Genomic DNA, 24,014 nt, shown 5'->3' with positions numbered 1-24,014 from the left:
AAAATTTCAAGTTTGGCAGCTTAATAGAATGACAGCCGCAGGCCAATGGGCAAAAATAGAGGGCGTGGCAATATGGGCAATGCCAATGCCAATGCCAAAACCAGACATAAATAACAATTTATGACAAATGCCAGACGACCAGGCAAACAAATAAACATCTCCACTAAGCTTTTTTTCCACGCAACACACAGACATCAAATATTTAATATCAGATGTTTTCAAAAATGCTTTCGCCATAATTCCATGATATTCACAAACACAACAACATAAAAGATTTTCATCAGCAAGCTTAAGTTCATAATTTAATATACGTTCTATTTTAAACATTTGAGTATGCTTTGCCCTTTTTGGAAGACTGTCTACTGAATGCAGTCAAAATCTGTCAAACAGCAATCACAAATTGCAGACAGCACTGACAAATGTGAATAAGCAGTCAGTTAGTTATCCAACAGACAGTCTGAGTGTCAGCTGTCAGGCATTGCAGCAACAACATTAGGCCTTCAATGACAGAGCATGAAGAGCAGTTACGAATTGGTTATGGCTTGCCAAGGAGCTTCCACCAGGTTCGACGCCAAGCAAACTCATTAACAAGTTGGCACATAAAAGCCCAAAAACTCAACTGTCGCTGTTGCTCTTGGTCGTGTACTTGTTATTGCTGTCGATGCCTGGCGACAACTTGCTGCCGCAGCATCAACAGCATCAGCAACAGCAGCAGCCGCAACTAATGGCTGGCTGCCAGTTTAATAGTTGGCCTCGGCAAAAGCAGCTCAATTCCTGTTGCGAATCAGTCCCTTCTACGATTACTTCGCGTGGAAGCTGTGCAAAGTTTTATTAAAAACCAACAGTCTGCGACATAAGTTCGTGTACTCGCACTACCCGTCGTAGTCTTAGTCGACTGACAGTCGAGACTGTCAAAGCGGAAGCGCCAGACACGGGCTGATAAATGCAGACAAATTATTGTGGCTAAGGCCAAGTACAGTAACAACTCGCTAACCAAGAAGCGAGCATTAGAATCTATGATATTAATTGCGAATGAAAATGTAATTCACTTGAATAAAAAATAAGCAATAAAAATGGAAAAGATATGCGGATTCAATATAAGGGTCTAAAATAACTAATAACAAAAGAATAACAAACCAGAACAAAAGAATAAAAAACAAAAAGTAAATAAAAAAACTTCTTAAAGTGATAACAAAAATTTAAATATAATGGTCTTTAAAAACGAAATAAAAACAAACCAGAATGAAAAAAAAAATAAAAAGAAAAAATAAACAATAAACAATATAAAATTTAAAACAAATACTAACAATTTGTTTAGTTTTTTTTTAGTAATATGTAATATAATATATCTACATAAATGCAGAAATTTCAAATTTTTTGAAATCTCCCAAAGAAGTTTGTATTTATTTTTTATTATAATTGCATCTTAAATTTAAATTCCATAATATTATAAAATAATATACAATAATATACAAATATAACAATACTCATGTTACTATTCGACAACGACTTTCATCTGCTGCATTACAAGTCGAAATTGTCGACATCGATTACCGATATCTTTTCTTATATGTATCTATAAAGCAGCTTAAAGGAACGATATTGTCACTGTTTATATGTAGCTAGAGCAACTTTGGTCACACTATTTTAGTTCATACTAAACATTATAATTTTGAATTGTTAATTATTATTTTACAGATTACTTTCTATTTAATCAATTCATTTTAATGAATCTCACGGCGAATAATTAATCCAAACTAATTCCAACTAATCTTAAAAAATCAATTTCAAATGGCTTCTAGTTTCTACTGTAGATGCAATTCAAACGCAACTACCGCGAAAATTATGGGCCACATGTGCCAGGCAGTCGAAATGGCAACTGGAAGTAGGAAATTTCTTAGTAGTTCTTTGATAGTAGCACCAGCTGAGGCCAGACATTGCAGTCAGTCAGGAAGTTGAAGTTTGTGTAACATATTTTTCGCTTAACGCTAGTTTAATTTTTCTTGCGACTCTTCGTCCTCGTCTATTTGAAGAATATTGAGAATCTGCGTCTGCTTCTTTAAACTGACGTCGCAAGATTTATCCTTAGATGAACAAGTACATTCACCCTTTACACAATCACATTGACGCACCAGAGTTGTTGTATAGGGGAACGTAATGATCTTCCATACACCGCCAATTTCCAAAGTCTCCATGTGATAGCCATCATGGAGCAGAGCTCGACTCTGCCGCATGCCATAGTATGGTAAAATGGGCATCGTACAAACATCAAAACAATTCACATAGAACTGCACACAATTGACGATTGCGGCCAAAGCATAGACACTCGTGATGCTCTCATCAAAGATGTGCACGGCACTAAAAGGCGGCGTCTCGGCGCCAAATATGCCCTGAGCCTCTCTAATCGTATTGAAACCCTTCAGTGTGACCACACCCGAGGGACTGCTGCTGAAGAACAAATGCGTCACATTGTCCGTCACGAGTATGGGACTGGCGAATGGCGGAGCATTCTCCTCGTCGGCAACCACATATTTCACTCCGCCCAGCTTTAGTTCGTTGAGGCTGCGCTCGAAATTTGGATGCAGCGCCACATGCGGTTTCACCTGATGAAAGCGACTTCGCAGACGCTCAATGAAATCATCCTTTACCGAATTATGCACGGCCACACTGGCAAAGGGAAACGGCTGAAAGGGTTCGTGCATTCGCTCTGCCAAATAGTGTGCAGCCAGATTGAGATCGCCGCGCTCAAAGATGAACATGAAGCGTGAATGCGTCCATATCTTGCTCACTGTATGAACTGTGCTCTAAGCAAAAATGTTGCTCTTAACTGTATTATTTATATTGTATTAATCACATGCTTACCAGATCAAATTTTGGTTTATTGCATCGCGGATGACGCACAAGATCGGCCGTTAAAAAGTTGTCAGGTATTTGACACATTCTAATATGAATATGAATTAAACGATTTGCAAATGAACAATTTAGACAAGAACTAACTGCATATATACCAAGTTTATAAAACTACATTCAGCTATAAATAAATAAATAAAACAAAAGCTTACTAGATGACACTAATAAATGTAAAATATGTATACATTTTTATGATTAAATACTAATATAAACAATTTTAATTTTAGGACATGAACTCAATACACTACTCGATCTCTTTTTTCTTAAAGTTTATCAAGAATTATTTTTCAACTAATTGCTATACCTAGAAAGAATTGTCTCAGAACTCTTCTAATAAAAAAAATGCCCAAAACAATAATTCAATCCATAAAAATTCTAGAAACAAGGTTTTAATGGTAATATAATTTATCAAGAATTTTTTATTGCAAAGAGAATAAAGTACGTTCTTTAAACTAGAATACAAATCTTGACATAAAGAACTTGAAATTAGATTTGAGTCTTGAACATTTCTTGCCTTAAATTTTAAATCCTTTAGTATTAAAATGTTCCTTTAAACTAAAAATCGATGACTTATATATATTTCAGCAAAAAAATATTTTAATTTTAAATTCTGAATAATAGAGTAGACATTATTTTTGTAGACAGCCCGTTTTTAATACCGGTATTTTAAAGGGTTATCTTTGCTTTAACAATATTAATTATTTGTGTTGTTATTATCACGGATTTTCAACTGCTATCAAAATGCATAAATATATGCAGCTGTGAACTTTGAAATAGCAGTGCGACAGAAGAAAAACTAACGGATTTTTTTGCATATTACTTTTTGTTAGTTGACCCCTGGTACATTATTTTTGTAAAACGGAACATAGAAACAGGAAACAAGCAAACCCCATTAAATTTGTTCAGTTTTTCTGTTATTTTGATATTTTTATATAAGTGCACCACGTTTTGGCTGCACTTTGGAATAGCAGTTTTTGATTTTCTTCCACGAAAGGATCCAAAATTGTTTGTACAAATGTCGCCTTTCAAGAGCTAATCATCAGCAAATTCACATATTAATACAACAAAACACCGCACAACTTTATTATTATTCGCCATATCGTCTTAAGACACATTATGGACTCTCGCTTGCAATAGATTAAAGATATATGCCGTTGGTTTTTGGGGACAAAGTTGGGCCACAATGTTGTTTTCATAGACAATAAGAAAACAAGCAACTACATGAGACAGATATGTAATTTCCACTGTGTACTCAGAGGCGCATAAACAAGACACAAGAGCCGAGGATCTAGGAAGCAGGACACAAAGCACACAAATCAAGCGCAGCGGCCGCTCGCCTTGTGAAAAGGCAAGGAAAACATTTCGTCTCTCCCGGCTGTGTTCTGATAAGAATGAGTCTCAGGCTTACAAGGGAGCAGCAAAAGCAGCAGCAGCAACAACAAAGCAACGACAAGAAAAATAAGCATCCTGGCAAGAAGGAGACAAGACAATGCTAATGCCATTTGCTCAAGTGCCATCAACTGGAGTGTTATATAAAGTCTAAACAAAGGTAATAAATAAGTTTTTTAGGGCGCCCCCGGTGGAGCGAGTTTCCAAGGTGCTGGTAGTGGTGGAGGTGGGCGTAAAGTGTCTAAAGTGGGTGTGGCCCTGCTTAGCTCTTAAGCCCATAAAGCGGCTAGACTTGATGACCTCGGGCAGGCAGGCAGGCATGTGGCATGTGGCATCATCTGGCGCTGTGCCACATTTGCGACCACACATTAAAAATAAGAATGAAATTCCGTTGAAATTGCGGCCACAAAACGTATACAAATTAATATAAATAAATTATTGTTACCTGTTTGAAATCACAATCATTTCGGTAACCGTTTGCGGTCGTTTTGTTTTTCGCAATGCAAAAAAGCCATTTAAAATTATAAATCAACTAATTTGATTGTAGCGACAAAAATACCTATCAAATGTATTTTTCACCTTGATGTTAAGGCACTGAAAACTCTTAACATTTAAACTTAAATTGGATGTGAAAGGGAATTATCTGGTTGAATCGAAATTCATGTCAGTATGTTGTGAGTACTATTTCAAACAGTTAGCCAAAATTGTCAGCTCGTGTCCTGAAACATTTCAATTTGATAACAGACATTGACAAAAATGAACTAAAAGAGCAGTCAAACTGTTTGCAACTATTGCATTCAATTATTCATTTTGCATGCAATTTGAAATTAGAATTTGAAATTTCACTCTGGCAACATTTTAATTAAATTTTTCGACCACACACATACACTGACACAGCCTTACGCACACACACACACACACACACACGCATGAGGAGAGTCTGTCGCAGTGAAACCGCAAAAATTACGTATACGCAATGTATTTGATATTAAATTAAAAAAGTTGACGGCGCGAAAAGTTTGACTTAGTTCGTTTCGGTCAGTTAGTTTTCCACCATTTAGCTATACTATATAGTTTATACACGTTTGTGTTGTTAGTAAATTGAATTTTGAAGTGTAAATGTAATTTGCTAAGCTGCTACTGCTGATAAAAGTGACAAACTGCTCGCCGTGATTTCGATTTCACCACATTTGCGTCAAATGTAATTCATATTTAAACGCATTGTAACTCTTCCATGCCACTTGGGTCAACTGTAATAACACGCTGTAAGCATTAACTGAGCAGCACCAGCAATCGACCCCCTCTGCTCTCACTCTCCCTCTCTCTCTGGGCACTTGAAAGATATGCCATGGCACTTATCGTGCGAATTGTGTTTGTATTTGACTGGGGCGAAAGGCAAATAAAATATGAAAATGGCTGGTGCCAAGCGTTAAACGCAATGAAAATGCTAGCCAAATGTATGGTGCGTTCGTCTGTGAAAATGTGTGTATGTGTTGTGTGTATGTGTGTGTGGAGGCAATGGGCGTGGCAAGCGCAGGAAGTGCAAATAACTGTTGCCAAACATTTTCGAGTCGAAAAATGTGCGCGTTGCATACAACATTTGAGCAGCAGCAGCGGGAGAGCGGCAGCATAAAACGGAGGAATGCCGATGGGAATGGCTAGAAGAGGAGTTTGGCAGGAGAAGGGGGAATGGCAGGGGAGATAGTGTACTCCATGACTATCGGCTGCTCGGTGCCTCTCAAGCTCTGTCGTTGTCGTCGTCGTCGTTGTCGGTGGGTTCAACATGCCGCTTGTTGCGATGCATGCAAACAAGATTTAACGATAAAATTTTAATTAGTGCATAAATGGGCGCTTGATTGTGTGGGCGTGGCATAGCATAGCGCAAGACACATATACCAACACACCAGCATCAACACTCTCACACACACACACACACACATTGCGGCTTTGGCGCATTTTGCTTTTATTTGTTTTCGCCTGCAGGCTACGCCAACTCAGTGGCAAAAGGGGAGTGTGAAAGGGGGGATGTGCATGAAATTAAGCAATTTTGAGTGGCACAGCGCATACCCAATGAGTGCATGTGTGTGCGTGTTTGTGCGAATGAGTGTATGAGATTGCACAATATTTGGCAGCAAAAGCATTTGGATTCGATGCGTGCTTTGTTTAAGACTCCCCCGATCAGCGATTCATGGAATGCGAGTGCGATTCCAAGAGTATAAATTGTGCTGAGTGCTGTGCATTTTACCGCCTTCCTTTTGCTTTACAGGTGTTGATGACTATTATCGGAAATATACGAATTATTCAATTTCAACATCAAACATTCTTGCGGGCCTTTTTTGATTTAGCCGCTGATATTCGAGTACACTTCAAAAAAGATAAATTTCAGTTTGAGTTTTAGTTTGAAAGATATTGTTTGAAATGACAAATTTAGATTTTTTTCTAAATTTTGTTTGCTCTACATTATTATCTCAAAATATTAACATATTATTAATAAAATGCGAAGTTTAATTGTCACGCATCAGAAAATTAAATATTGTATATTAACAAATTGGAAAAATTCGATCAGTTTATTATTCGGATATTATAGCACAGATGAGTCGAGTAGAATGTTGTTGTACACAGATAAACAAAAGCAAGTAAGAAAGTTACAGTAGAGTTTGCTCGACTTCGATATACCTTTTAAATAAGAGCAAAACAGTGCGGTAATATTCTGCAAATTTACAGCATAAAGTATATCAATGACTTTATTTGGGAATATTTAAGTATACGCTCTGTTGTTGTTTTTGTGTGTGCAGGAAGCTTATTCGAAGAGAGCGAAACCCATATCGTCATCCTCAGACTCGGATTCCTCCTTCTTCTCCTCCTTCTTGGCTTTCCTTGGCACAAAGTTATAATACCCACCATCCCTATGTGTACCTGTATACTTCTTTGCACCATCCCAATAATATTATCCAATAAACATTAGCCAAGGGATGTTGTTATTTCAACACAGAATAAATTAATCATAATTCAATCATATTATTAATAGAACGCACAAATTACAATTGTTAAACAAATTCAATTTAAAAACTTAATTCGCCAAAAATGCCACTAATAAAAAAGAAAATTAATATTAAATAATTTACAAATATTAATTAAAATAATGTAAATAATAATTCCAATTAGCTTAACTAATTATTGCAACCAAGGAGTAATTTATCGCATTCATTTCAATATGCTGTTATTATTTCTATTTCACAACTTTCTTTGTTGCCTTAAGATCAAACTATAAACATGTAGGAAATCTGGGATATTCAGATTACTAAGATATGTACATATATCATTCAGCTATTATAGTATAAATTTGACAGAAACATTTTGAATATACACAGAAAAAACATAAAATCTTTCGACGGAAAAAATCTCAGAAATTTAGAAGTTTATTTACCATTATTCTTTAAATAATTAATAATAAATTATTGTTAAATAATTATAAAAACAATTTAAATATTAACTTTTCTTTATTACGTAACGAGTGATTCATTGTCGAGCAGACTTCACTCCTCAGTCCTCACATGATTTCAATCCAGTATAAAGTACATTGTTGCATTCAACTCCGACTATTCAGTTGTAACACACATATGTACATACGTATTTCAATAGATTTTTTACTTTACAGCCAGAAGCCAGAAAAAGACGTGGCGAAATGTTCGCAGCAAAATGTTTGCATATTTGCGTTTATATTAGAAATCACACTCATACACACACAAAAACATACATCCATCGCACACAAATACAAACACTGTGTAGTTGGTTACTATTTCATGCATGATTCTATGGGTGCTTTGGGTGTGAATACCGTTGACTGCTTTGCACCGTCGGGCCTGGCAAAATACCCGTAGTAAAAGTATCTTCAACTACGAGGATAGACTATGTAGAGAAATGTGCGATGCATGCAGTAAGCATACGATGGAACACAACAGCTCGACAGGTACTAACTTTATTCAATATTGCTACATTTCTTTTTTTTTGCCAACCTTCTGAACATACCCTGTAATCAGCAAGCTATAGAGAGGACATAACGAGCCAGCGAATATTTAAATTAGAAACAAATATCTTTTACAAATAGTTTTTTAATTCAATCTATAATTGAATGATAAAATTATATTTTTAGCTTTTATTTACAGGGTATCTCCTGAATGAATACCCTTGTCACTGTTACATTTTCTTGGTTTCCGCCTTTTGCTGGATGTCTACTTTTATTTATTTTAATTCTCCAGCTCGGGTTCTCGTCTCGGTTTTTTTACAGCTCGCCTCGATTGCTGCTCGACATGCACTTTGCATACATTTTGCTTTTACGATCTTGATGCTCCGTTTAAATATTTAGTAGATAGTAAACTATGTCTGTCTACTTCTCCGAGGCGTGTGTGTTGCGTGTCTGTTAAAATATTTATTAAAATAACCAAAGGTCCGCAAGCATGTGGCAAAGGTTACCATCGAAACTCAGCTTAAGCAGCAAGTCAAATATGATGGAATTTTCTTATATAAGATGCCTACAATTCAATTTGCAATAAAAAAAAAACAAAGCAATTACAATACAATTTAATAATATTTATTAATCTATAAATCATCAACTAAATGCTGCGTAAATCTCAACAATACACAAACTCCTGCAATTGAATATTTTAAAGATTTTGTGCTTGATTTTGTTTAGCAATTTTGGATTTTGCTTTTGATTCCGATTCTGATTCTGATTTTGAGCCTGGGCTTAAAATGCTAAATTTGTGTTTTAATTAAAATATGCAAATACGGCAAATCGTACAAAATACACAAATTAGAGGGCTCGCTGCGAAAACCATTCGAAATATTTCACACATTTGCCAAAAACATTTTCCCAATAAATGCAATTGCCCAAAATCTACACAGCGTCAGCGTGTGAGTGTTTTACCGAGTGTGTGTGTGCGCTTGCATGTAGTTGTGTGAGTGTGTGCTCGTTTGTTACACAATTTTGAAAATGGCTCGCATTAGACCAACGCGAACGCACCGCGCAACAATTTAGTTTATTTGCGTCTAATTGCAAACAACAGGCTCAAATTTACTGACCTCAGGCTCTCAACCCCTTTTTGCTGCCCCATTCCATTAGCTCCCTTTTGGCCCAAAAGCTGTTGCGGCTCCACTCGTAGTGAAAGTGCTGAACAGTGTTTTTTCCAGGTAGGTGGTTTAAATGCGTTTAAAACTTAACTGAGATTCGAATTTATTAAATAACACTTTTCATTTAAACACGTTAAAGCTTCTAATGATTCACCAGCTTTAAAATCACATTTAAGCTCATGTTGGTTTTTATCTTTATATTCCTTAATAATACATTATTGTAGAACACTTATTTAATTAAAGCATGTTAACGAGCGTTTGAGCTTTTAAAGCATATTAAAGCTTATGTTATTCTGTATCTTTATAACCCTTAATTTCAGCTGGTTTAAAAGAGTTTATGACTCAACTTAGATTCCTTTTTTTAAAGCACGCTAAAGCGTCAAAGCGTCAGAGCTTTGAAAGCACATTTAAGCTTATGTTATTCTTCTTCTTTAATAACACATGACAAAAAGATGTCTAATTCATGAGTTTTAAGTTTTTTTTAAACTTAAGTTAGTTTTTTAAAACTATTGAGCTTTATAATGACAGTAAAATCCATGTTATTCTGTATTTTTATAACTCATAATAATACATTATAAAAACTCATTGGATCTATAGATAGATATAGATTTTGTTAGGAAACTTTTTGCTTATTTAAGCGCGCTAAAGCTTCTGAAACTTATAAGATTTGTGAGCAAATACATGAGATGAAGATCTGAAAAAGAAGAAGGGCACAAAACTAATATAAGTGCTTTAAATTATATTAAAACTAAAGTGAGTTTTTCATATGATAAATCATGTTCAAGCTATTGCAAACTATTGAGCTTTGAAAGCACATTAAATCCAATGCTATCCTATATCTTTAAAGTACTTGATATACAAAACTATTTGAAGACCATTAACAATCTTATCGGTTAAATCGTTGTTAGTTTGAAAAATTGAAGTCTTACTCACATCTTTTGGAAAGTCTTTTAAATCAAGCTTATTCAGTGGAAACATAAGCAAATATTTGTTTTGGGTTTATTTTTGTTTCTTTTATATGTGCACAAAAATATTAAGTTCGTTTAACCCGATAGTTTCAGCAAGTTTTGCAGTATTTTGATATACATTTTATTTCCTTCACTGTCCAGTTATTATGCATGCTTCAGTGGCATGCAACATTCGAGCTTAACGTCGTACAGTGCCTACAATGCAACAACAGCAACATCATCATCATCATCATCGACATCGTCATGTACAATAAATCGCCAAGATGTCCATTCTTATTTATTTTCGCATTTCAAGTGTTTAGTTTTCGCTTGAGAAAATCGCCATTTTCTTCAACTTTATTTGGGGAGTGATACGAGAAGAAAAGGCAACTAAAAAATAAGAAAAGAAACGATAGTATGATAGTATGAAAGTGCAGGGCAAGTGGGTTAAGCAGAACATGTGCACAAGATGGCCAAGTTGAACTGAACTGAGCTAAACTGAAGGCAGGCAGGAAAGGCACTAAGTTAAGGCCAAATACAAAGTGAGCGTCAGAAGTGGATGAAGAAGGGAATTCAACTCTGTCATTGCCATTTCAATTTCCGTTTGAATTTTGCACTTCATTTCGCAAGTTCGCAATTTTCATGTGATTTTTTCTACTCAAAAAAAAAAAAAAGAAAAAGTAAGCCGGCAAAGCAAAAATTCAAAGAAATGGCAACAAAATGTAAGAACTAAAGCGAAGCAAAACAAGTTGGCCCAAGTGCCAGATGAAAACAGAATGAGGCAATGCAAATACTCAAATATAGAAACAACAGTACACAAAACAAAGGCAAGCATTGTCGTTTATAGAATACTCTAACAATAATTTAATCAATATTATTTTTATTTAAAATATCTGAAAGCGAATATTTCCAACACCAAAATAAGAAAAATCCAACTTGTATTCTTCCCAAATTAATAAAATTACTCTTTTACTATGCAAAAAGATAAATAACAATTTGTTCATTATTGTAGCTTAAATAAAATTCAGAGTTTCAATTCAGTTTATATATTTATACCGAAGAAAGTAAACAATTCTCTTACAGTAATTTCAAAATTATAAAAATTTATAAGTAATACTTCTAAAATTTTTAATTTTAAATAAATATAAACATAAACATAATAATAATAAACATAAACATAATAATTAAACAAACATAAGAATTAAAATAACTATTCTTCACTATTCAATACAATCTCTCATCTTTACTATGAAAAAAGTTAAAGAATCTTTCTATATCTGGTTATAGTAATAATAAGAGTTAAAAATTCCAACCTAACTTACATATAACATATTTCAATCGAAGAACGTAAAAAATATCTTACAGTAAATTTAATACACATATGTAAATATTATTATTTTATTATTATTAATAAAAAATTCACAACTCTCAAATCTATGAAAAATTAGTTTATAGATTGACGCACAATCCATGGCAAAATTATTATGCCCAGAGGAGGGAAGTAACTAAACAGCAAAACAAGCGTGAATTGAAACGAAAGCAAAGAAGAGATGACAATAAATTGTCACTTGGTGCCTGCTTGAAGTCCTACTATAGAACTTGCTCTGCTCTTGTCTCCTCTTCAGTTCAGTTTCGCCAGCTTCTTCACCTTCGTCTTATGCTTTTCCCTTTGGCCTTTGCCTTCGCTTCGGCATCGGAGAATCTGTATATGGAAGCAGCTCTAAAAAAAACAGCAGAGAAAAAAATGTAAACACGAGCGCAATGATAATGATAGAAAATCATAGCCGAGTCGAGACAATTGCACGTAGCATTCGGCTGTCACGCCTCCAAAGAGCGCAGCATCACAGCACGTGCCACCGCCTGCCCCCTGCGAAGCAGCAACCCCCCTTTCGGGCTTGCTCGCTTTGCTTGCTTGCTGTTTATTTGTTTGACAAATAACGAGCACCATAATGAAGGAGGTGCAAATGATGTTGGCATTGTTTATTCGACTGCGAAATGTAATAGGCGCGCGGTGTCACGGGCCCGACTTGCTTTTTATGGCTGATTTGACAGGAAACGGAAACGCGAAATTGCAAAAGCGCAATAAAGTGTAGCATAAACAAAGGCGCGCCCTGAATACACAACAACAACACACACACACCATCTTAAGAGAGAGAGAGAGAGGGTAAGAGAGTGAGAGAGTGAGATACACTCCTCGACAGTAAGACAGACAACTAAAATGATTCAAGTACTCGTTACCGTTGCACAGCACTTGAAAATAAATTTGTTTCCACAATACCCGCATTTTGTATTATATCCAATATGATTCTTATTCTTCTTCTTGTTGCTGTTGTTGTTGTATCACGACCTTTTCTTGTAGGCAGCAAACAGATTGTTTTTTTTTTTATTTTTATCTAGACTTTTATATTCACTTCACTGGATGCCGTTCTTGTTTTTTATATCTTTGCGGTTTTCGAAAGTTTTACCTTAAAATGCTTTTTGCTTAATGAGAATAAATTAGTGTTAGATAACGATTTTATATCATTATGCTGTTTAAAGTAATTTATTGATGGAATTTATAAACTTGCAATCATTTTAATACTTTGAAAATAATTTAAAATTATTGTACCCTTAATGAATTAACATTTCTAAATATCTTTTTAGCGCCAAGAGTTGTGAAACAATTTAATTAATTCCTTCCCAATTTTATTAATTTATGGACTTACTAAATGTTTTAATCGTACAAATAATTATGCATTGTTCGATACTTTTATACATTAAAAATAATTCTTTAAATATATTCTTTAAATAAGAATGTTATTATTATATTATTAAATATTAAATTTCATATTCCTAATTCCAGAAATTGATTTTCGAACAAATTTTAAATTTTGAAAATAGGTAATTAATATTTTAATACTATTTTCTAAAATAATTTACTTTATGAGTTATTCGAAGGTAGTTCTTATGATAAAAATATATAATTTAAGATTTTAATTTTTAAGATTTTAATATTTACAAATAAGTAAAATAAATTTGATTTTTGACGAAAAATAATTTTTATTGAATCTTACACAATTTGATATTTCTTATATCCAGTTCTTTAAATAATAAAGCTAAGTTTAACTAAGAATTTTAAACCAGCAGTGCGTAAAATAATTTTTGTTTTCTAGTTTTCAAGCATCTCTTAACACCGCATAAACAAGTATTTCAAGGTACTACGAACACTCACATTGTTATTCGATTTTACACCTGTTTTGCAAGCTGAAAGTGATCAGAGCTCACAAACGTGTCTATCAACAAATGTATGCGAATCGCATTAAGCACACTGCGATGTCAGCAGGATAAAACACAGCAAAAAAATGCAAGAAAAAGAGAATTATTGTGTGTATGAAAATTGTAACAGCTTTGCAAAAGCTTAGTTGGATAGCTCAGAAAATAAAATAGTAAGAGAAAGTCTGGGAAGGAAGGGGGGGAAGGCATTGTGTCGAGTGATGCACGCATTTTTCTTGTAGCCCGACTGCATATTTATGAGTTTTGTGCTACGCCTTATAAATAAGGCAAGTGTGTCAACAATGCATTCCACCGCCTGCACTTTAGGTGGCTGATGTCACCTTAAGTGGAATCCAAGTAAAATCTCATAATGGAATGTGAAAACGTAAGAAATCCATTTACTTTAGTAGCACTCATTTTGTACCCTCAATATTATTTGATTGTATTTATATATTTTTTTAAAACTAAAGTTAAAATAACATAAATAATAATCAAATGAATATATATTTAATATAATAATAATAATATTATTAAAGGATTCTATGTTAATCAAATGTTAGCTGTTTATTCTGTAATAAATTTAACATTTATTTTACTAACATAAGCATGTTATGTACAGTTAATGTTATCTATAAATATTGCTTATTTCGTTGTTGCGCTTCATTTTTTTCTTACAAGTTGAATAAAATGTATTACTAATAATAGTTTTAAAAATAACATTTGATGAATCTGTTAAGTATAATAATGTATGAAATTTGGGTAATATTAAAAACTAAAAACGATTCTCATTGCACATAAGTTATAAGTTATGTTAGACTTGTCACATAACATTATCGTACCCGTTTCTAATATGCCTACTTTTCTATTGTGTTACAAACTAAATGTAATAGTGAAGTGTTTTATACGTTTACAGGGTATGCACATAACGCATTTGACGCATCAGCAGAAATATGTAGAATACAAGATGGAAAAAATAACAAAAACTAGAGAAGAGAAGCAGAAGCAGAAGTTGAATGTAACTTTTGCATGGGGTGTTTCACATGAAGGATCAACAGTTGGTTTGGCTCTGGGGTGCAGTCAGCCATGGGAACTGCTTTATCGACGCTATGTTAGTTGCCAAGCAACCATAACCGTAATCGTAACGGTAACCAAGCGCCTGGAGAAGGCACAACACAACACAACGCAAAACGAAGAAAAAAGCAAAACGGCAAAAGGCGAAAGAAAACAAAGTTTACAAACGCAAAAAGCGAAAGGAAAATGGTAAGAATTGCAGCGCAGATACTTGAGATACTTCGGATAGTTGTGCTTAAGCTTGGGCTACATGCTTCGCATTCTAGATACTTTCACGTGGCAAGACGGATTCGGCCAGCTCGCGGCATGTGGCCAGCGGTGGTAGCATGCAACAGCAGCGCAAGCCAGCGGCGCCCGCAACTCTCGAGGATTTCATCATCAAACGGGACTACACTGGAGCTCGGGCATTTCTCGAGGCAAGCACACACACAAATTCTTGCAGCATTTGCATAAATTAATCCTCCCACTCTCTGCCCCAAACTAGTATGCACACGATGAGCCCGAGGACGAGGAGGAGGGCAAGAAGCAGGACAATGAACAGCAGCAACGACAAATCGATCAATGGATTGCCTATTGCAATTTCCATTTGGGAGACTATCAACAGGCACTCACCCAATACCAGGACATCAAACAGCATCAAGAGCCACATGTGGAGTCGCATCTGCAGCTCAACGTCGCCGTCTGCATGTTCTACTTGGGCTTGTACGAGGAGGCCAAACAGCTCATCGAGAGCACACCGAACACGCCGCTGAAGCAACGTCTGCTCTTTCATCTCGCCCACAAGCTGGGCGACGATCAACAATGGGCCCAACTGCTGGAGGAGCTGCTCAGTGCGCCCAGCGTGGAGCAGCAGTTGAGTTTGGCCTCAATGCATTATATGCGTGCCCACTACCAGGAGGCCATCGATGTGTATAAGCGTGTGCTGGTCGACAACAAGGACTTCATGGCCATCAATGTGTATCTGGCGTTGTGCTTCTACAAACTCGACTACTACGACATGTCACAGGAGGTGCTCGAGGTGTATTTGAGTCAGCATGGCGACAGCACCATTGCCATCAATCTGAAGGCCTGTAATCGCTTTCGGCTCTTTAGCGGACGCGTCGCTGAGCAGGAGATTAAGAACATATCCGACAACGATACTTTTGGTGCGGATCTAATACGACACAATCTGGTTGTGTTTCGCAATGGCGAGGGAGCGCTGCGTGTGCTGCCTGGCCTGCTCAATATTGTGCCCGAGGCGCGTCTAAATCTGGCCATTTACCATCTGAAGCAGGGCGACATTCAAGAGGCGCACGCCCTGATGAAGGAACTGCAACCCACATCGCCACACGAGTACATACTCAAGGGTGTGGTGCATGCAGCGCTGGGACAACAACTTGGATCGGTAAGCGAAACAATATCTATGTATATAAACTAACTAAACTAAAATATACTAAAAAATATATTTCGTATATTTTGGTTTGGTATTTTTAAATACCACCACATTCAAAATATACCGTATAATAGAAAATATACCTGATTGACAAGCAAAGCTATTTAGATCCGTTTTACGTCAGTATACGAAATGAATATAACAAAAAATACCAAAATATACTAAAAACTTTTTCGTATATCGCTATTTTACAACATTCAAAATATACCAAAAGCTTGTTTTGGTATTTTAAAATACTACTACGTTCAAAATATACCATATACTACAAAATATACCAGATTGGCAATCAAACCAATATAGATCCGTGTTTCGTCAGTATACGAAATTAATATAACAACAAATGCTAAAATATATTAAGAACTTTATTTAGTATATCGATATACTACTACATTCAAAATATACCAAAAGCTATATTTAGTATATATAAATACTACCACATTCGAAATATACCATATAGTACAAAATGTACCTAACTGACAAGTAAAGCCATTTATATCCGATTTTCTTCAAATATAAATTTTATTTTATCTTATCGTAAAGTAATTTTCTCGAATCTGAAGACTGTAATTGCTTTTGTATGACTCAAGCTTTTATCGTAGTCGGATGTTGTATGAAAATCTTAAACAAGATTGTCAAAAGATATTGTAGCTCAGCATATCTCTTAGAGTCTCAGAGAAATAGGTGTTCAGACAGATAAACAGAGAAACTTAGTTATATCGTCTCGGCTTTCAAACAAGAATATTTATACTTTACGGGACGGAAAATGCCTTCTTTAGCCTGTTTAATATGTATATATAATATACAGACCTAACTCTTCTTCATCACTTGCAGAAAGAACACATCAAGACAGCTCAACAAAATCTGCATTTGGTTGGCAGCTCAGCCACCGAATGCGACACGATCCCAGGACGTCAGAGCATGGCCTCCGCCTTCTTTCTCTACGAACAGTTCGAGGAGGTGCTCGTCTATATGAATTCCATACGCAGCTATTTCGTCAACGACGATGTCTTCAACTACAACTTCGCCCAGGCCAAATGCGCCACAGGCTATTACAAGGAGGCCGAAGAGCTGCTGATGCAGATTAGCGATATGGACATTAAGAATCAGCACACTTACTGCATGATACTGGCCAAGTGTCACATTCATTGCGCGCATCCGGAGTTGGCCTGGAACGTGTTCATCACCAGGGACACGAATGCAGAGGCTTTTCTGCTGCTCCAGCTGATTGCGAACGAATGCTACAGATGTGAGGAATTCTGGGTGGCAGCAAAGGCATTCGATATGCTCGAGAAGTGAGTAGAATTCATTTGCAAACATCGTTGCGAAACTCACGGCATTTTTACCCAACAGACTTGATCCCAGTCCCGAGAATTGGGAAGGCAAACGTGGCGCCTGTGCCGGAGTCCTGTTTGCCTTGGCTACGAAGGCGCATCGAGGACGTCCTGGAGGTGGCATCTCCGAGGTCATTGGACTATTGCGTGAATCGTCGAATTCACAGGCAGAGTCGATGATTAAGACCGTTAGAAAGCACATAAGCAGTTTCAAGTAGAAGCACACGAAGTGTCTATACTATAATTAATCTAAATAAATTCAAGCAGTACTTATTTATCTTGCGGGCAATAACAAATCGACATTTTCGACTAATTAATTCAATGGGAATTTGTCAAAACTTCGTCCGAGTCGATGGCACTTACTAATAAAGCTGGCATAATAATTTTCAAAAACTAATTGATAATTAATGAAATAAAATGCCATCTTGTGTTAATTTTGCTGCTGCGTTCAATTTAATTCCCCAGTGAGGCAATTATGCTTGCTAAAATGTTGCTCTCCATTTTCCGCTCTCTCTGTCTCTCTTTTCGCTCTGTGTTTAGCTGTCCTTATCTTTGCCTGCAGTTTGCCTTTGTTCAATTTGTTGGCCATTTGCCTGCAGCACAACCAAGGCCCAGCAGCAACTGAAAGCGTCGCATAATTAATGCGATTAGCAAATGCGAAAGTGTGTCGGTAATAACAACAAGGACAATGCTCAAATGTCCAACAATCAAAAACGCGACACAGACTTTTGAATACCCTCGGTAGCAATATGGTATTTTATTTAATATGAATTTCGATTCCTTGAGCTTGGAACAATTGAATATCGAATTTAAAAAATAATAAAAATTGAGATAATACAAGAATAAATACAATTAAATTTTAAATTTAAGTAAAATAAAATAAAGTAAATAAAAAATATAACAACATTCAAAAATTCAAAAATAGTATGTAAATTAAATCCATAACACGAAAAGAACTATAACTTTGTCAATGTAAATAAAGTTTATAATTTTGTCTACTTTATATTGTACAAGAATGGTTAACTTTTCATATTATATTTGTGAGTAAACGTGTATAAATAAAACTACAGACGAAAAACTATGATAGGAACATATGATTGATTTTTTGTTGAAAAAAGACTTATTAAAACAAACTATAATACACCTTAACTTAAATGACTTTAAATGTATCAATTACTCTAGATAACTTCCTAAGTGTTTAGTAAACTATCTATCTAACGCTTTACTCAATTTTATTTCTTATTATTCCCATATAACATTCTATCTTTAACAATTTTTAAAAATATTTCAAATATTGATAAAGCGAAATATTATCTTTTCATCTCCCCATTTAAATATTCGCATCTATTTAAATTCGTCCCACAAAATGAGCATCTGCTCAATTGTCTTTTACTCGACAACCTTTGCAGCGTTGTTGTGATGCCCCGCATCCAAAAGGCATCCAAGGACCCACTTGTAGGCAACGCATGAGGCTCAGTCAGAGAGAGACTTAGTTGGGTCCAACCAGCGGAAATGTGTCGCAGCCATTTTGTCTAATTGGCTTTGCTACAAAAGAGAGATAAACCGGAAATAGCCAGTACTCGCATTACTTTGTGCTTGCTTACAGCCGCTTCCTCTTCTTGGCCATCGTTTTTGGCAACACTTTTGCTAATTAGTTGAACAAATATTTAAACAGCACTTGCATTAAACTTAAAGGCAGCTGTGGCTCTTTGATCATATTCTTTTTTTACTTTGTGCATTTTTTCTTCACTCTTAAACTTTGGCCTGGCTATAAATCAGCTTTCTTCAAGTACTCTTAACAATTCCATTACAGTATAAAAACTCAAAGAACACTTTTTGCACCCAAAAAAAAATAAGTACCATTAAAAATAGTTATTAGTTATTTCTTTGGCTCAATTGCTTGGCCAACTCTTTGGCTGCACCTACAAAACCAGCGCCAACACTAACTTAACAGAACAGAACAGACAGAAAGTTGGAGAAATTTTCTTTTTCCATGGAAAAGTTTTGTATATTTTTCTGCTCGATGCGTGTGCAAAGTCCTTGTGCATGATTATCGTTTAAGCATAAATTCATTTAAACTCCAGACATAGGGACACACACACATACACTTACACAGTCATGCAACGGGATGGCAAAATGGCGGCATTCAAGTTGCCTAAGTAAACAAACTTTTAAATTCCATTAAGTGCAATAAATTTTGCAACTGATACAAGGCAAAAAGGCAACAGCAGCGACAATGCCGTAAAGGCTAAAGGCATTTAGCAGCGCACTCTGTCGGCCGTTATCGGTAACTTTTCTTCTTTTCTTTTTTTTTGGCTAGACAACATCTTGGCGCACCTGGTAGAGTTTGAACAGTGTGCCCAAAGTTTAATTAGGCACAGCATCTCATTAGGGCGCTTAAAATGCTTATTTCCTCTCAAGAAAATGGCGCACAAGCTTAGCTAAAGATTGAGATCATTATGTGCGACGTTTTCAGTGGATCTTAGATAAATTTAAATTTTAAATTTAATTTTAATTTAAATTTGAATTTAAAATTTTATAAAATATGTTTACTTAAGAAACATAGACTTACTATATAAACGTATTGAGATGCCTGCTTTGCTCCTCTTCAATAAACACAAAACAGTGCGAAAACTGCTGGATCGTTAAAATATACCAAATAAATATATATCACATTGCTTTATTATAGTATATACTAACTATATAAACATATTGAGATGCAAGGTAAATCAACTCAGACTCATTTTCTAAAACACAAAATAACGCGAAAACAACTTGACCGTTGAAATAAACCAAATAAATATAGCATCAATAAACTAAATAATACCAAAATGCATATTTGGTATATTTATATATCATTGCTTTAAAAATATACAAAAGTATAGACATATTGAGATGTAAGGTAATTTAGCTCATTTTGAATAAACATAAATCAGTGCAAAAACAGCTTGATCATTAAAATATACCAAATAAATATACCAACTATAAACCAAACCAAATAATAAAATGTATATTTGATATAACGGTATACATTTTCAAAATATACAATAATGTATAAAATATATCAGATAATCAATAAAAGAAATAATAATTAAAATAATTTCATACATACCTCTCAAATTTTTCATCTGATTTCAACGAAATTAAATAGATAAAATCAATTTTATTAAAAGGCAAAGTAAAAACCGACTCTTTAAGTTTTTATCTTAAATATTCAATCGATCTTTTCACTCAATTTTTATAGCCATCTTTGATGCACTCTGCCTCACCACTTGACACTTTAAAAAGTTGGCAACGGCGTGAAAACTTGAGCTAATGGCTAATATATGCAGGCACCAACTCAAGGTTATCTACATGATTAACGAGCGGCTGGGAATGTGAGTTCGGGAAAAAAAAGAAACTTTCTAGACACTGTAAAAAGAATAAAAACAAAAAGCAACAAGAACTGAGTAAACATTTTTTTAAAAGCAGCATAAGTGAACTAAAAATCATTAGCAAACAGATTCAACCCGTAAACACACTCAAATTCATTGTAGTTTTTCATTTCAAATTTAAATTACAAACTAATCTTATTGAAAATGGAAGATAACTCGTACTTGCAGCTAGTTGAGGAGGGCATCAAGTTGCACTTTGAGCGGAATGGAACATTGGACGAGATGCGAAGCGGACTGCATGCAAAGGTCCTAAGAATGTTGCATGGTGAGAAGAATCTTCGTAAGGATGAACCTCTCTGTGGTGGAGAATTGGAGCAACGAGGTTTGTCGCATCTGCTCAACCAGTTAATTGTCGATTACTTTGAGTGGTACGGCTACAAACATACCCTGGAAACATTTGCCCTCGAAACGGGGAATAAATCGTACAAATCGCGTGAAATACTTCGACGGGAACTAAATGGCACTTTCACTCACACAGAATTGCCCATTCTCTTAGAAATGGTGATGAAACACACCAACATAGATAACAACCAACAAAAAGTAGGGGATTCTGTTGCACAAATTCAAAAAAAAGTCGAGAAAGCATCGAGTAAATTCAAGAAAGTGCCAACTAAAGAATTACGAAAACCTGAATGGAATAACTCTCGAGTTATTGAAGCATCCAACAAGGTAGAGAAGTTTCTTGCTCCCAGAAATTTCGGCAAGGCGCCACAAGCAAAGGTTAATATTCGGCAACGTATGGTAGATCCTGAAAGCAGAGCCCCGAAACATCCCAAAAGAGAAATAACGAAGACCGTTTACAAACCAAAGAAAACCAAGAACTTCGATACGGAACGTTCAACAGAATCGCCAAAGACTTCCTCTGAGAATAACGATGACGATAGTTCTAGTGAAACTTTTGCCGATATTCCGAATAGATACTATCGCGAGCAGGAACCAGCTGAGCAATCCTATCCATGTGGCTATGGCGAAGAAGGTCCTTACGAAGGCCAGCATCTGCAAAAGTCAATTAAGCCATTAAATTCGAATAAATCCAACAACAAGGATAAAATGCCAAAAGCTAGCGGGAAGTTCACACTGAAAGCAACGAATGCCAAGGTTAAATCTTCGGATCAAAGTACTACGAAACGTGGCAAATTTTCATATCAATCGAATCGAAGAATTCATTCGTCAGATGACGATCTGAATATGCCAGTCTGTAAACCAAGGTGTCCAGACACAATGATCAGTTCCATTGAAATGGACAGTGCGGAGGACACTGATGAGAATGAGGGCAGCGGTTCCTATATATGAGAAGTGCATTCAAATTCCAGTTGGCCATCTTGGAATCGAACAACATTTAATTATTTTAATGTTTGTCTAGGTAATTTTTGGATGTTGTTTAAAAACATAAGTGTTAATAAAAGTAAATATTATATATTGACAAATGTATTTGTTGGCACTATTAAAAGTTGCATTCATAGTATTAAACAAATATATAAAACAATTCACTTAATCTCATAGCTGCTTCAAGCGCAATTTAAATAAATCTTTTTGAAAATAACCGAATTAGAAAAATACATTTTAACATATTTTTGAAACAATAATAAATTTAACACTATTGTCCAATATTTCTTTATTTCTAAAATTCTACAATTCTGTTCGAAAACTTCAATAACTTTTTGCTTCTGCTCTTCACTAGCAACTTAAAAGCCATGGATTAAGTATTAACTTGTTCTGATGATCTGAAATCTGCAGAAAATCAATTAAATATCTGTAAAATGTGCAACGTAAGCTGCTCTAATTAATTGATTGAGGATGGATGAGGATGTTGAATGTTGTCCAAGCTGTGCTGTGTTGTGGCATCCAGGCTCAGGTCAGGCTCAGTTGCAAGTTGCAAGAGGCAGTTCACTGTCATAATATTGACTCATTGGCCATGTAATTAATGGTGTTAAGACTCGCACGCCATATTAATGCCATTCAATTGACAGACAACATCCGTTTGACATTTGCCGCATTTTCCGTTCAGACAGTTCTACGCATTCGCATTCGAATATTGATTTCAATCATAATGAAACTTCATTAAACCCTCCTCCCAGAACGAACGACATCTCCTAATTGCTGGCACATTGGTTGAGTTTTGTGTTGCGCATATTAAAAAGTTATGAATGGACAGCAAATAAATAAAAGGAAATGTATCAAAGAAATTAAATTGAAAAAAATACGTTATTATCACTGTAAAATGAAATACATTTCAATAATTTATACTTGCTTTCTTAACTTAAATTTTAAATATTTAAAAGTTACTTTGGATTCGTATATTTAAAGAGCTTTTCAATACCATTAATTAGTATCTTAGATAATCTTATAATCACTCAGTTTTTTTACACAGATCTCAGGCATGCGAATGGATTTGCCTTGAATATTCGAATTTTGAGTGCAATAAATGCATTCGAATTGCATTTCTTTCTTCTTTTCTTTCTTCATTTTTATAATATTAAAATAGTTACCATTAACCCACCAATTTCCCGTTTTATTTGATCCTTAAATAGGTAAATTGCTTAAATAGCTATTTTGTGTTCGTATATTCGAAAGGTTTCTCAACACTGTTCATTGGCATCATTCACGAATCAGTGAGCTTCTTACACAGATCTCCGGCCTGCAGGACAAAAGCTAATGCTCAGTGGACTGAATGCCAATGTAGTAAATTATATTATTAACTCAAATGCATTTCAATTAAAACTTTTGATCGTAAAAATTAAACTCAAATATTTTAAAAAACCTCCATAAAAAATATCCAATTTAATTGCAAACTTTTTAAGAACAAATTTATATTTTTTGAGTAAATTCTACAAACAGAATTAAATTTTGATTTTTTATTTTTGCATTTTATTTACAAAATTAACCATAATAAAATTTAATATTAATACCAGTTATGACAGCGATCACTAACAACAAGGCCTTCAGACTTTTTTTCATTTTCTAATTTTCATGTTTTGATTAAAAATCCATTTTATGTAATATATAATATGCACTAAAAATATTTTTCGCACAACAGATGAATTAAATTAATAAACAATTAATCTCTTCATTATTTACATACAGTTTTCATTTTTTTATATCTTATCTACACACAATG

At 35.0% G+C, this 24,014-nt stretch overlaps 3 protein-coding genes across 3 annotated transcripts; 2 read left to right on the top strand and 1 right to left on the bottom strand.

Annotated features, from left to right (window-relative positions):
• Positions 1 to 1,423: 1,423 nt before the first annotated feature.
• Positions 1,424 to 3,075, bottom strand: LOC117576204 (uncharacterized). Its single transcript, XM_034260797.2, has 2 exons — positions 2,863 to 3,075; positions 1,424 to 2,804 (listed from the first exon to the last, which is right to left on the bottom strand). Exons 1-2 carry the CDS (start codon positions 2,938 to 2,940, stop codon positions 1,989 to 1,991), a joined length of 894 nt encoding a protein of 297 aa, XP_034116688.1. The 5' UTR covers positions 2,941 to 3,075; the 3' UTR covers positions 1,424 to 1,988.
• Positions 3,076 to 14,743: 11,668 nt separating this feature from the next.
• On the top strand, positions 14,744 to 17,847 carry LOC117574952 (intraflagellar transport protein 56). Its single transcript, XM_034259009.2, has 5 exons — positions 14,744 to 14,888; positions 14,966 to 15,115; positions 15,184 to 16,083; positions 16,963 to 17,423; positions 17,482 to 17,847. Exons 1-5 carry the CDS (start codon positions 14,886 to 14,888, stop codon positions 17,678 to 17,680), a joined length of 1,713 nt encoding a protein of 570 aa, XP_034114900.2. The 5' UTR covers positions 14,744 to 14,885; the 3' UTR covers positions 17,681 to 17,847.
• Positions 17,848 to 20,945: 3,098 nt separating this feature from the next.
• On the top strand, positions 20,946 to 22,323 carry LOC117576118 (uncharacterized). The gene has a single exon (XM_034260676.2). It carries the CDS (start codon positions 21,041 to 21,043, stop codon positions 22,187 to 22,189), a length of 1,149 nt encoding a protein of 382 aa, XP_034116567.2. The 5' UTR covers positions 20,946 to 21,040; the 3' UTR covers positions 22,190 to 22,323.
• Positions 22,324 to 24,014: the final 1,691 nt, after the last annotated feature.

This window comes from Drosophila albomicans, chromosome 2R, assembly GCF_009650485.2.
Source record: "Drosophila albomicans strain 15112-1751.03 chromosome 2R, ASM965048v2, whole genome shotgun sequence".
Classification (NCBI taxonomy): domain Eukaryota; kingdom Metazoa; phylum Arthropoda; class Insecta; order Diptera; family Drosophilidae; genus Drosophila; species Drosophila albomicans.
The sequence above is the reverse complement of the archived record's forward strand: the minus strand, read 5'-3'. Positions and strand labels throughout refer to the sequence as shown.